Here is a 14,561-nt window from a genome sequence, read left to right as displayed (position 1 = left end):
GGAATTGTGCAATTAATAAAACAAGATAGCTGATAAACCGAGAATGGAAAAAATGGCAAAGGGTGCATAATTCAGTGAGCAATACTGAAGATAAATAATAAAAACCTGTGACTAAGCATAATACAAACAAATGTGATTAACAGAATAAAACTAAGTCTAACGAAACTTAAAGCACCATGAGTGAACAAATACAAAAACAAACTACACAATAAATAATAAGCAAAGAATGAACGAGTGATGAAAGTGTAACACAAGAAAAAGCAATGAATAACTGAATGACTGAAACCTAAATGATGTGGTGCTGAATGATACCAGTGACTAAATAATAAACAAAGCAAAAGAATAAACAGAACCAAATTGAGATTAACTTGATAAAGTATGAACTAATGAAAAGTAAAACCAGAAAAATCACAAAAGAAATACACCAAGGGCTAAGACCTAAAACCTGAGCCAGGGCAAAGCATGACATTTACCAAAATCTTTGGGTCACAAAAGTAGTGTAATATATTAAGTACTGTACATCAGCATATAACAAAAGGAAAATAAGCAATTTCACATACTGAGTGAAAATGCTATGCCAGTCACTGTATTTTACCAAAATTTTTGAATGATTTTGATAAAATTGCACAAAATGACTTATACAACATAACAAGCTTCCTGCTTTTGTTCATTCATTCATTCCATTTACATTACATTTGTTCACTGTTCATATGCATCACTAATGTTCACTTTTATATCAGAAATACCTAATGCAGAGGGATTATTAATCACTTTGACAAAAGTGATGATACTACATTAGTCTTCTGCTTTCAAACACAGAAACAAACACGCGCTCTGAGAAAAAAGTTGTTGCTTGTTTTTGTGACATTCAGAACATTAGACAGAATATATTTGAACTGTAAATCAGCCGGATGCCATCTTTCTTCTAAATCCTTGGATATCAGTCATTATTATCACTTTACCGAGGCGTTGCTAGGCCGGTAGCATAGATTTACATCGATGGTACCTGGCTATACCCGCCCGCTGTGCGCCAACAAATGACGTCATAGCGCGGGAGCAGCCCAAGAACTGTCTGCAGAGGAAAAAAAAAAACGGTCCGCAGAGGAAAAGATAAAAAGGCGAGAAGTGTGTGTTGGTCCCAGTATGGATATTCCAGATGATTTTCTCATGGATAGTACGACAATGAACAGCAGCCAAAACAGCCAGCTTGATGAGAATGCACTGCCGAATTTGGAAAGCAGCACGTGCCAGCTGACATGACAATAGTTAAAGTGAGCCAACTTTTTATGTACGCGTTACGTGTTGTGTATCTCAGTAAGTGATAATAATGCAAATAACATGCTGTTGTCATGCGGTATGCATTTTCTGAGTCCCTCTGTCCACGCCCAGTCGCCCTCCAAAAGCATGTTATTGTATTATTAAAACCCTGACGTTTCAAGGGGAGTCCACAGCTGAGATCTATATCCACTTGGAAAAATAATCCCACTACATGTTTCTCCACATTTAACTCCTTTTGTAAAAGGCCAAATAAAAATTAAAAGTGCTTTATACTCATTGAAAAGACTATTCTTATGTTTGATGAGAATATAAGCATTTCTTTCCATGTTCTGTCATTAAAAATGAGGAACTTTCTGCAGCAAAGTTTCACACACAATGGACATTGTCAGTCTGCTGATAGGAGGAGGAGCACTGAGCTGCACATGTAACATTCTTGGCTTCTCGAATTGGCTGTTTTTTAAAGATTGCCAAGAGAAGAGACCCATTTTACAGATGAGAATTATTTGTCATTATGGCCCCTTCACATATAGTGCAAAGTTTGGACGGTGCTTGGACGAAAACAGCGAAACAGCATGAAACAGTTCAAAATTAGCACACGAAACATCGCACACGAAACATTGTGCTGATGGGCAGGCATGCATGAACCCGGTGCAAGAGTTCGTGCATGCGCCGGTGTCCGTCAAGCAGGAACGGTGCCATGTGCACCACATGGCGCCGCTCATGTGGAAGAAATAAAAACCAACTTGGCACGGGAAAGGGAAGTCTGGGGTCCCCTGCTGGAGCTGTTGCCCCCGCTATTTTGGTCAGTGGCAGTCAAAGAAACATTTTACACTACTTTATGTATGTACTTGTTTTGATGGTGGCCACAAGCAAAAAATCAATGCAGACATGTTCTGCCTTATCACAGCGGCCTCTTGTGAACCCTCATTACACCATCATGATTAGATGAGTTGTGTTTTCATCCCCATGTGACCAAATCAGGCTTTCTTTCATCACTTTGTCGAAATTAATTCATTTTTCATAGCATAAAAACAAGTGAGTTGGAAGTGAGAACAAGGAATATTTAATTTTTAAATATTTATATGTAACGTGAGTAATATCCAGAAAGCACTCAAGTATGTCTCAAACAACACTGAACATGGGCTTATTACTGTCATCTCACCAAAAATATATCACACACTGTTACATTTATGCTCACATAGGGCCTCATGTATCAATGTTGCGCACTTGTGGCGTAAATTTACGGTGTAAACTTGAAATACACCAAAGTCGCCGTGACATGTATCAAGCAGTGCGCACCTGCCCATTTCTGGCGTACGCCTGACGTGATCTTGATAAATGCGGCGGGTGGAAATGACCGTAATTATAATAAACACGCCCATAAATATTCAGACTCCGCTTCAGACACACCCTCATTTTATGACATGGAAGCCGGGAAAACGGCAATGAAAAAGAACTTCACCAATCACGACGCGTGCCAATAGAGCGTCAAAAGCGGCCATCGTATCAGTTGTTTTGTAGTATATAAAAGTGTTACAGTGGTCCCTCATTAATTGCTGGAGTTACGTTCTAAAAAATAGCCCGAAATACGCGAAACCGCGACGTTAGGCAGCGTTATTTTGTACAATTATTATAGACGTTTCAAAGCTGTAAAACCCCTCACAACACAGTTTATACACTTTCTCAATCAGGCATGAACATTTTCTCACTTTTCTCTCATGTGTAAACACTCTCAAAGTTCAAACCTTAGTAGGAAAATAATACCAAACTGTTTCAGGCCCAAACAGTTGTTTGAGAAATAAAAATAGAATGTTTTCCTATAAATAATTATGATGGCATTTAGAACTAATGAATTAATTTTAACGATCAACAAACGAGGTCGGACACATAAGAAATTATTAATAGTGACTGACCAGTATTTCACAGATCGCTCCTCTGCGTCCTGACGCCGCGCCTTTTTCCACTCACACCTGGCTGCAGGTGTTTGTTTCCGAGTGACAAACACAGTTATGAGTAGTTGTTGGCGCTCTTTTTTCTTCTGGGTGACAAGATTCTTATAAACAGATACGCAGAACACAGAACACTGTAAAAAAAAGACATGCAAAATTGGACTAAAAACTCCGCGAGACTCCGAGGCCACGACAGGTGAACGGCATTATAGCGAGGGACCACTGTATTCTCTTTTCACATGTCAATAATTCTTGACGTGGATATTTGCTCGCTCAATTAATAAGACACACCTAATCTGTCAGATTTCTTTATTTTTTATATGTATTTCTGTATTTATTTTATTGTGACAACCGAATGGAGACGACAAAACCTGATTGCAGCACGGGCGAATTAAGGGAATGACAACACTACAGTTGTTATTATCAATTTCATTGTCTAAAACAGGGGTGGGCATCGAGGGCCGAGACACTGCAGGTTTTCCATGCAACCATTCACCTCAGCAGGTGGGTTGCTGATGAGCTTCTCCTCTGAACATAAACACCTGGTTGTCAATGAAATCACCTGCTGAGACACCTGATCATTAATGAAATCACCTGCTGAGGTGACTGGTTGCACGGAAAACCTGCAGTGTCTCGGCCCTTTATGGCACATGATTGCCCACCCCTGGTCTAAAACGATCACACCACATGAAGTTAAGCTCAGCGCTGCTCTGGCTCCAGGCTCGAAGTCTGGAGAAAAGGGCGTGCAGCGCTGTCTTTGCAGTCAGCGCTGTGACCACGGATCGTGCTCCATAACAATCCCGCAAAAGCGGGATTTGTATTAATTATTATGTAGTATAATCAGGAAAGTGTTATTTATGTAACATATGCATTGATTTATATAATGGCACTGTTTATCATGTTGATCATCTTCATTTTTATGTGGATTCCAGCGCTGGTTCATTTTGGTGTATAATTTACGCCACCTCTCGACCTGGTGTATATTTTCAGAGCAGCGTACGCCAACGACCACATTGATAAATGCTAAGTAGCGCAGCCGTTTTGGCGTACACCCCATATACGCTCAAATATCGCCGTACGCAACGTTGATACATGAGGCCCATAGTGAGCACTGACCAATATTTTTTGATAAATGGGCGAGTCCGTGTCACTCTGTGTCACAGTGCCACTGGTGAGAGAGTAAGAGCTGTAACAATGAACTGCTAGAAGCATAATATGTTCAAATTTGCAAGCGTTATTTCCTTCAGTACAATCAGCTTTCTGAATGTGGGCCATATACTTGCCTAGAACACTGCAAAGATACATTTTGGCTCTAGAGTTGAAAGAATGAAATGTTGTTTTGTTTGTTTGTTTGTTTTATCTTTCTTGAAAATGTGGCTTTATTGGTGTGAATGAACTGTTTTGGTGTTAGAAATTGGTTGGGTCAATTCCAGATAAATGGTAAATGGACTGCATTTATATAGCGCTTTTCCATCTGCATCAGACGTTCACAATACAATAATGCTTTACAATAATGCCTCACATTCACCCTGAAGTCAGGGTGCTGCCGTACAAGGTGCTCACTACACACCGGGAGCAACTAGGGGATTAAGGATCCAGATGGAAAAATAATAGGGTAGCGCAGTCAGTGTTTGAACCTCTGTATGATATTGCGGGATTTGACCACGTCCGGGGACATCGTGCACAAAAATGACTAATTCCCGGGCATTATGAGGGAGTTTCAGCACAAACCCTTCAGCCTGGCTCGTTAAACGTAAAAGCATACTCACCGGTCGTGCCAGTGGCGCCGGTCGAATGGTCCCCTCTAAAAATCTGTCTGCTTTTTGCATCTGCGCATGCATCATTAGCCGCGGTTCACGGATTAAAACCTCATTTCTGCTTAAAACTGCACTCCAGTCATCATCTGTCTCAGTGACAGCGAACAATGACAGGCTGAATCTGCACCCCCACTGAGGAAGAGGAGACTGTGGCGGGTGAAAACCATTTGCACTTTGGACTCCAAATGCGCGCGCACACACACGCACACACACACAGACACACACACACACACTGGAGTGCAGCGCACGATCGGATTTAACGCACATTTAAGGGTAAAATGTCAGTACCAACAAAACTGGCCAGCATGGCTGTTTTGTTTTATTGAGTACGTCTGCCAAAAGTTTTTGATGAAATTTTCACCACAGATACATATTAGGCCATGGAAGAACCCATTAAATTTTGGAGGTGATCTGGATCCGGATTCTGGTTCAAGTTTTACTTTATATAGGCTTTGAAGGATTACTGTTAGCAGGATTACGTAAAAACTATTGCATGAATTTTGATGAGATTTTCAACACAGATACATATTAGGCCATGGAAGACTCCACTGAATTTTAGAGGTGATCCAGAGCCAAATCCAAGAGTTCCCTTTAATATAGGCTTTGAAGGATTACTTCAAAATTACTTCAGGGATTGTGACCAAATTCGCAACACAGATAGATATTAGGGCATGGAAGACTACACTGAATTTTGGAGGTGCTCTGGATCCGGATTGATGGATGTCAGAAATCTCTGATTGCTCTTGTGTTATATGAAATGCTTTGTGAAGAAGTGCTGCGTAAAAGTGGCACCACGTTTTGGTTTCGAGAGCACAGAGACCACCGCATTTAGTTGCTTTGCAGTGGTTGGTGGTGGTGATGCTTGCATTGTTTTTTGTTTTTTGTTTTTTTAACTTTTCCTTAAATTTGGCACAATTGTGCAGCTAGCACGAGCCTGGCTGTTGCCTTCCAAAAAAATGAACGACAGCTTTATTTACATCCACCTGTTGCACACTCATCCGTCACCAACACCAAAGGCTCCGCCAGAGGCGGATCCAGCTTTTTATAGGGGCTGAGGCCCCCTCCTGGCTTCTCCACACTGACTTTCTTTTCATGTTTTTCTTTCACTCTCCACTCATTTTGGATTTTACTTTTACTCAGTATTTTTACTTAAAGTACATTTTATATGAAAAATTTACTTTTGATACTTAAGTACAGTAAATGTCAGATACTTTAAGACTTTTACTCAAGTAATATTTTAAAGGAGACTTTAACTTTTACCAAAGTAATTTTATGGTAAGGTACTTGTACTTTCACTCAAGTATCTTTTTGAGGTACTTTATACAAGACTGGCTACTAGAGGGTCACAACAAACCATTGATTAACTGCCACAGTTACAAGAGCAAAATTATCCAGCCAAGAATGTCCAGAATGAATCAAGAATAAGGACCATGTTATATTTGCTCCTGACTGCATTTATTTTCATGTTGAAGGGAGAACTTATGTAGTGGAGAGTTGTTGTTGTACACCCCAAGGAACTTGTAAATTTGAGTGTGATGGATCGCAAAAGTATCTGAAAAGAAAAAAGATGAAAAACTACTGCTCCGAATCTGAGGATATGATTTATTTGCCTGTGAGGCCAAATGCCATGGAAAATGTCGGCGGCAGTATAACGTAGACCCACAATAATGGAGAACAAGTGACTGTGACAAAGCAACTCAATCTGCTCCAGAAGCAACACATAAAATTCCTTCCAGCATGTTGTTCAGTATGTAAAGGAAACTATTGTCACAGGATTGAATGTAGTTCTGCTGACTTCACTACTTCAAATGTGTGTTTCAAAGTTGGATGAAACTCAGGTTTCAAACCACAAGTACCGAGGTGGAAAACTGAAATGTAAGTTGGCAAATCACACCATACTGGGGCCAAAACTGCTGTTTTCCAAAAGGAAAACTAAAAATAGCCTTCCATGTTACTTAAACTTAAGCACAAATATCTCCACAACTGAAGCAGTAGTCCTGTGGAGCTATTGGAAGACAGCCAGGGAGAATGTACAGATGATTCAGATGGACATTGCGGCTCAGGTGAGGATGACTGATTACTCCTCTGATGATGAAGACAGTGAAAGAGAACTAGAATATATGAACAATGTTCAAGTAAATATTCATTCTCTTTTAGAGACTGCAGAAAATATAGAATTATCCACATATTTCAACCAAATGCATGTCTATGTATATACAAGGTGCATTAAAAAAGTATCCAACCTCTGCCGTGAAAACTACAATTAGTCACCTGGGATTTGGAATCCTAATTCCCTTCAAAGTAGTCTCCTTGGAACTGCACACACTTTTCTCAGTGGTTCTGCCAGTGTTGGAAGTCTTTCTGGAAATGCTCTTTTGGAATGTGCTTATGGCATCATCACCAAAAGCCTGCCGAATCTTGCAAATGGTTTCCACTTAGATATAACTGAGCTTTTGACTAAATTTGATGCCGTACCTTTGCTCAAGTTGTTCTGTCATTTTATAGCAAATGAGAATCCAACAGGTGCTCAGTACCCGTGTTCACTCTAAGGCTGACTGCTAGTGAACTGATGTGCTCTACAGGCAGGAAAAAAATTTGCTCTTCCCCACCAAATGACAGCTCACACACTTCTTTTGTTTACGTTGGGAAAAAATAAGTTTGGTGAATAAAAATGAATTATTTGTCATTCTGGTTGGTAAGTTCCTTTTAAATTTTTGGGCATTTTTGTGCATCCTAGACTGAGGCACTCTTCAGCCCCTTTTATGGAGAGACTGGACCTTGATGTCACAAGACCATATGATTTTCTTTGGTTTCTAGAATTGGGCGTAAGTGAAGGGTTGTCTTCAAAGAAGATAGAAACAACAACTCATAAATTGCCATTTCAGGAAGTGGTCGAACAGTCTCTGTGACATTCTTTTACTGCGTTAGTAATAGAAATATGACCTGGGTGCCCCAGAGTGTCCATGGACCACAGAGCTTTAAGACATTTTAAGTTATAAAGCTATGCATAATTTGGGGCATGAGTTACAGCTGTCTGCCATTGAGCCAAGTTCTTTCTCAGAGCTCCAATCAGAGGTTTCTAGATGTGTCTGCATTTGTCTTTTGTCCTTTCTACCCATCTTATTACAAATATTTACAACTCTATCAAATAATATTGCTGTGGGGTTAACTGCCTCAGTGTATCATCTTTTACAGGGGCGGGCAATGAGAGCCAAGACAGTGCAGGCTTTCCTTGCAACCAGTCACCTCAGCAAGTGGGTTTGCTGATGAGCTTCTCCCCTGAAAATAAATGCCTGATCATCAATGAAATCACCTGCTGAGGTGATTGGTAGAAAGGGAACCCTACAGTGTCTTGGCCCTTCATGGCATATGATTGTCCATCCCTGATCTAGTAGGTCTGGACTCCAATATTTCTGTCAAGTGTAATTTTTATGTTATTTAATTTTGTATGTAAGTTGTATTAGCAATTTTAGCAGTTGTCTGTTGATGTTGTCTGTCGGTTGATGACTGCAGGTCCATTTAGTCCACAATTACTGAGGAAATAAGTCACATCAAGTCTGGGAGCATGCGCTGGTGCTGCCCTTTGTCGCATTCACAACACAAAACTGACGGTTCTTGGGTGGACAACCAGTCCATTTCCACATGTCTGAAATAGACATCTGTTTGCTGCAGCCAGGTGAAATGTGGACATTTTCTTGGCCTTCTCCAGCCACTGGGGTCCTCAGAACTCAGGCACCTACATGCTGGATCATCCAAAGAGAAATGCGCCGCATGACCAAAATGTTGAGGCTGACGCTGCCGCACAATGCAAATGATACTCCTCACCTTAGTCTCCCTAAGTAAACACTCAATCGGCAGCAGAAGACCACAGAGTTGTATAAGAACTGGAAATTGATACTGCAGTGGGCACAGGTGCACCTAAACTGAGCAATGGAACAAAACATTGTCTGGTCTGATGAGTGTGAATTTATGATGCAACAATTAGATGGTAGCATCATATTTTGGCATAAACAACAGACAGATCAGAAAGTAGGAAGGTTGGTTGGTTGGTTGGTTTGACAGTTTGTCAATTGATGACAGTTAACCGCAACATTTCTGTCTGCAAGTTTGACAATTCCTTGTGGTGCTTTTTTTTTATTTCATTGTTCCTGTGAACAGTGCAGATGAACAGCATTTGCACTCATTATGAGCCATTTTAAAAAGTTATATATTGCATGACTTATGCTGGAAAGCTAACACTCAAACCCCTGTCATATCAACATGGATTTCTATAATCAAAATAGGAACTTGTAAACATCAGTTATGGCTTCAATAAAATCAGTGCAGTTTTTATGGAAATGTTATTCACAAGCTTTCGACACAACTCCATCAAATCAAACAGCAGGCAAAAATGATGGCATAGATGATCTGAAGACAACGAGAAAAAGAGCGAAATGGTGACTGAGCTCATAAACAGCTTAGGAGGAGTACCCACAAGCACCAGGCGGTGGTTCTCTGACAGCATTCTTGGATTTTTTCCCCCTCCATCTCATCTCATGGTTTGACACACCCCCTACCCTCCCCACCACACACACGCACACACACACACACACACACACACACACACACACACACACACACACACACACACACACACACACACACACACACACACACACACACACAAAGCCCCTTCTCACAGCGCTGCCACATCTGACATGTAACCAGCCAACCCACACTTGTCACAGAGGAAATGAATCTCTTAGTTTCTGCAGGAAACCACTCTGAGCCCCAGTGTGCCCACGCCCCCGCCTCATTTTGGTCTGCCCCCACCATCCTCCTGGCCACTCAACCACTTTGCTCCTGCTGCTCAGATTCGCCATGTTTCTGCTCTAATGAAGACCTCGGGAGCCAAGGTCATTTCACACTTGATTCCCTCCAACATCCTCGATATGTTTCAACATTTGGACATGCAGTACGGGACTCTTTGGTATTTGGCTGTTGCGGGAACTGTAAATAGTGACTTAGTCATAAAGAATGGAAATTGTGGTTCTAAAAAAACATGAGGACAAGATGTGCTTAATGTACTGCATATTTTGATTTTAGATGAGGGGTGTTGTGTTGCTCACGACTGTAGTTGTGATTAATCACATCACACTTGCTATTTGGGTTTGTATTTACGAGCGTAAATGAAGAATTCATGTAGACACCAGGGTACTACGACGTGTTCCAGTAGACTTGTGGGAAATTTGATGGCCACTGATTTGTAAGTCAATACTTTGTTCATCTCTCCCCAAGGGACAATGTGGAATACTTGAGCGGTGCAGGGAATATGTGTTACGTAGTATTAGCATAATTATACTTTATTTATAGTCTAATATTCTACAGCGTAGCAGCAGCTTGGCAGGAAAACACTTGAGGTCCTCTGACATTTATCAAAAGCTCCTCTGATCAGGCTGTGCGAGCCGAGAACATCTTTCATCATCAAACACTTTCAAACATAAAAACCTCGGATGAGAGTTGGCAATCCAAATTCAGTAAGCATCTCAAAAACAACTTTTGTGCTGAAAGTAGAAAAACAGTTTTTGATCTTAAAGTGGAGCAAACCCATCATATGCCTGTAGCCATTGTTTTGCATTCACGCTCACACTGTGCATTACCTTTATGTGGAGTCTCTATTATATTTTATGATATTTTTGGATTTATTTGTAACAGTACATGTTTTTTGTGGTCACTCCTCTGGTTTGCAGAATGTGTGTGGATCAAGATTAATGGAATAATAAAAATCCTGTATTAAAACTGTAATAAAATATTAACATTCAAGTTGAAATTATTATTATTTTTGTTATTTTACTATTTGACAGAAACTTGCATCTTGTGAATTTTTATGTTTTCTTTGTGTTGTGACCACACAGGAGGTGGAACTGTGTCGACTTAACAGCCAGGAGAAGTTGGGGCTAACTCTGTGCTACAGGACAGACGAGGAAGATGATGTTGCCATCTTTGTCAGTGAGGTGAGAATTGGCACCAGACAAAAATCATACAAATATGAAAGTTAAGCCGTGGTCACAACCCGCCGTACTTGCACGTGCGTGCAGTCTACTTGCAAAAACGTGGGCTAAATTTGGAGATCCGTACTTCGTCAGTACTGCCTCAGTACGAATTTAGGAGTACGCAGACACACGCAGACACGCCGTAGATGTTTTAGTGCATGCAGAACTTTCGCTGCGGTCAGGCTGCGGATTCACCAGCAGTACAGATGACGCACGTTGTGAGTACTGCCTCAGTACGGATTCAAAGCAGCACATTTTCATTCAATTACTATTGAATTAACCAAATCCGTACGTAGGCAGTACAGATTTGGAGGCCGACAGACTTGCATGCACAATGCAGCTTCTCACTTGAACTTGGACTTTATTTCCAAACGTCAGCAACACACACTCCACAGCTTCAGTCTGTTAACTAGCTGTAACTTTTCGAGGCAAGTAAACACTCGTACAACTGACCGCTGCAGGCTGGACATGCTCATGCATCGCCAACGCCGAAAAACACCTGCCGCTCCGGTCCCGCTCATAAAAAAATAAAAGCGACACCCCCCCCCCAACACACACACACACACACACACACACTGCATTACTGTCATCTCTTTTTATCGTTACACTCCTAGAGACGTGCGTTGAACGTACTCCCTCCCTCCTCTTGCTACTGCCTCCATACGTTTTCACAAAAACGTAGTGGCCGTGGCATCCGCAGAAAACGTACGGCGAAAAAAAAACGCACGGTAGCTTGTGACTGGGGCTTAAGAGACATTGAATAAATGGGCTTAAATTAATGTGCACTGATTTTCTTGGTCATTTGTTTTCTTCACACAGTTTGACTTTTCAACCTTCAATCTTGCAAACATTTGAGACATGCTGTTTTTTTTTTTCCTGTTAAAGCCCAGTTGTCACTTTTATGATTATACCTTGGAAAACCTCAGATAGTTGCCCCTGGCAACCATCAGGAAAGTTCTCTGCGTGATGTCCGCTCAAAGTTTTGAGCATGTATACAACTCTCCGATGGACTCGCCAGACATCAGCTGACAGGGAACACATTTAATGAATGAAAAATGATTTGCGGCTATACTAAAATATAAAATGGATGAAGTGGAGCGAAATGGGGTGAAATGGCGCCTGATAATCATGAAATGGGGTAAAATGTAACAAAATGGAGCAGACTGACCCAAAATGATTCCAAATATGATTTAATATGATTCAATTAAGTAATTTTATTTCATTATTTTCAAGCGAAAAAGAGTGAAATGGGGACTGATAATAACAAAACGGGGGTAAAATGAAGCAGACTGACTCCAAATATGATTCAATTAAGTACTTTAATTTTTACAAAAAAAAATTTTTAGCGAAATGGGGCGAAAGGGTTGCTGATAATAACATAATGGGGTAAAATGTTATGAAATAGAGCAGACTGACCCATTGACTGAAGTTTCATCTCTTGAATGCCAGATGGTGCACCTGCCCCTACTACATGTACTGAGCGCATCTCACAAAAAAACAAAAGCCAAACAATTAAATAAAAGTACTTATTTGGAGTCAGTCTGGTTCACTCTGCTCCATTCATTACATTTTACCCCAATTTCGTGATTATCTCGCCCCTTTTTGCTCCATTTCATCCATTTCGTATTTTAGACATCGAAGGACATTTGAAATTGCTGGCTAAGGCTAAGCGTAAATTTGGTAAGATTGTAATTCACGTCGGCAGTAATGACACTCGGTTACGCCAATCGGAGGTCACTAAAATTAACATTAAATCGGTGTGTAACTTTGCAAAAACAATGTCGGACTCTGTTGTTTTCTCTGGGCCCCTCCCCAATCAGACCGGGAGTGACATGTTTAGCCGCATGTTCTCCTTGAATTGCTGGCTGTCTGAGTGGTGTCCAAAAAATGAGCTGGGCTTCATTGATAATTGGCAAAGCTTCTGGGGAAAACCTGGTCTTGTTAGGAGAGACGGCATCCATCCCACTTTAGAGGGAGCAGCTCTCATTTCTAGAAATCTGGCCAATTTTTTTGGATCCTCCAAACTGTGACTGTCTAGCGTTGGGACCAGGAGGCAGAGCTGTGGTCTTATACACCTCTCTGCAGCTTCTCTCCCCCTGCCATCCCCTTATTACCCCATCCCCGTAGAGACGGTGCCTGCTCCCAGACCACCAATAACTAGCAAAAATCTATTTAAGCATAAAAATTCAAAAAGAAAAAATAATATAGCACCTTCAATTGCACCACAGACTAAAACAGTTAAATGTGGTCTATTAAACATTAGGTCTCTTTCTTCTAAGTCCCTGTTGGTAAATGATATAATAATTGATCAACGTATTGATTTATTCTGCCTTACAGAAACCTGGTTACAGCAGGATGAATATGTTAGTTTAAATGAGTCAACACCCCCGAGTCACACTAACTGTCAGAATGCTCGTAGCACGGGCCGGGGCGGAGGATTAGCAGCAATCTTCCATTCCAGCTTATTAATTAATCAAAAACCTAGACAGAGCTTTAATTCATTTGAAAGCTTGTCTCTTAGTCTTGTCCATCCAAATTGGAAGTCCCAAAAACCAGTTTTATTTGTTATTATCTATCGTCCACCTGGTCGTTACTGTGAGTTTCTCTGTGAATTTTCAGACCTTTTGTCTGACTTAGTGCTTAGCTCAGATAAGATAATTATAGTGGGCGATTTTAACATCCACACAGATGCTGAGAATGACAGCCTCAACACTGCATTTAATCTATTATTAGACTCTATCGGCTTTGCTCAAAAGTAAATGAGTCCACCCACCACTTTAATCATATTTTAGATCTTGTTCTGACTTATGGTATGGAAATAGAAGACTTAACAGTATTCCCTGAAAACTCCCTTCTGTCTGATCATTTTTTAATAACATTTACATTTACCCTGATGGACTACCCTGCAGTGGGGAATAAGTTTCATTACACTAGAAGTCTTTCAGAAAGCGCTGTAACTAGGTTTAAGGATATGATTCCTTCTTTATGTTCTCTAATGTCATATACCAACACAGAGCAGAGTAGCTACCTAAACTCTGTAAGGGAGCTAGAGTATCTCGTCAATAGTTTTACATCCTCATTGAAGACAACTTTGGATGCTGTAGCTCCTCTGAAAAAGAGAGCTTTAAATCAGAAGTGTCTGACTCCGTGGTATAACTCACAAACTCGCAGCTTAAAGCAGATAACCCGTAAGTTGGAGAGGAAATGGCGTCTCACTAATTTAGAAGATCTTCACTTAGCCTGGAAAAAGAGTTTGTTGCTCTATAAGAAAGCCCTCCGTGAAGCTAGGACATCTTTCTACTCATCACTAATTGAAGAAAATAAGAACAACCCCAGGTTTCTTTTCAGCACTGTAGCCAGGCTGGCAAAGAGTCAGAGCTCTATTGAGCTGAGTATTCCATTAACTTTAACTAGTGATGACTTCATGACATTCTTTGCTAACAAAATTTTGACTATTAGAGAAAAAATTACTCATAACCATCCCA

General features: G+C 40.7%; 1 protein-coding gene across 3 annotated transcripts in view; it reads left to right on the top strand.

Annotated features, from left to right (window-relative positions):
- LOC117515519 (PDZ domain-containing RING finger protein 4-like) overlaps positions 1-14,561 on the top strand; it is a 640,352-nt gene that overhangs the window by 582,451 nt on the left and 43,340 nt on the right. For all 3 annotated transcript variants that reach the window (XM_034176100.1, XM_034176101.1, XM_034176102.1), the window contains exon 4: positions 10,939-11,037. In XM_034176100.1, coding sequence (XP_034031991.1) covers positions 10,939-11,037 — 99 coding nt within the window. The remainder of the gene's footprint in view (positions 1-10,938; positions 11,038-14,561) is intronic.

Source organism: Thalassophryne amazonica, chromosome 8 (genome assembly GCF_902500255.1).
Source record: "Thalassophryne amazonica chromosome 8, fThaAma1.1, whole genome shotgun sequence".
In the NCBI taxonomy this organism is placed as follows: domain Eukaryota; kingdom Metazoa; phylum Chordata; class Actinopteri; order Batrachoidiformes; family Batrachoididae; genus Thalassophryne; species Thalassophryne amazonica.
Note: the sequence above shows the minus strand (reverse complement) of the source record. Positions and strands in the feature narration are given on the sequence as shown.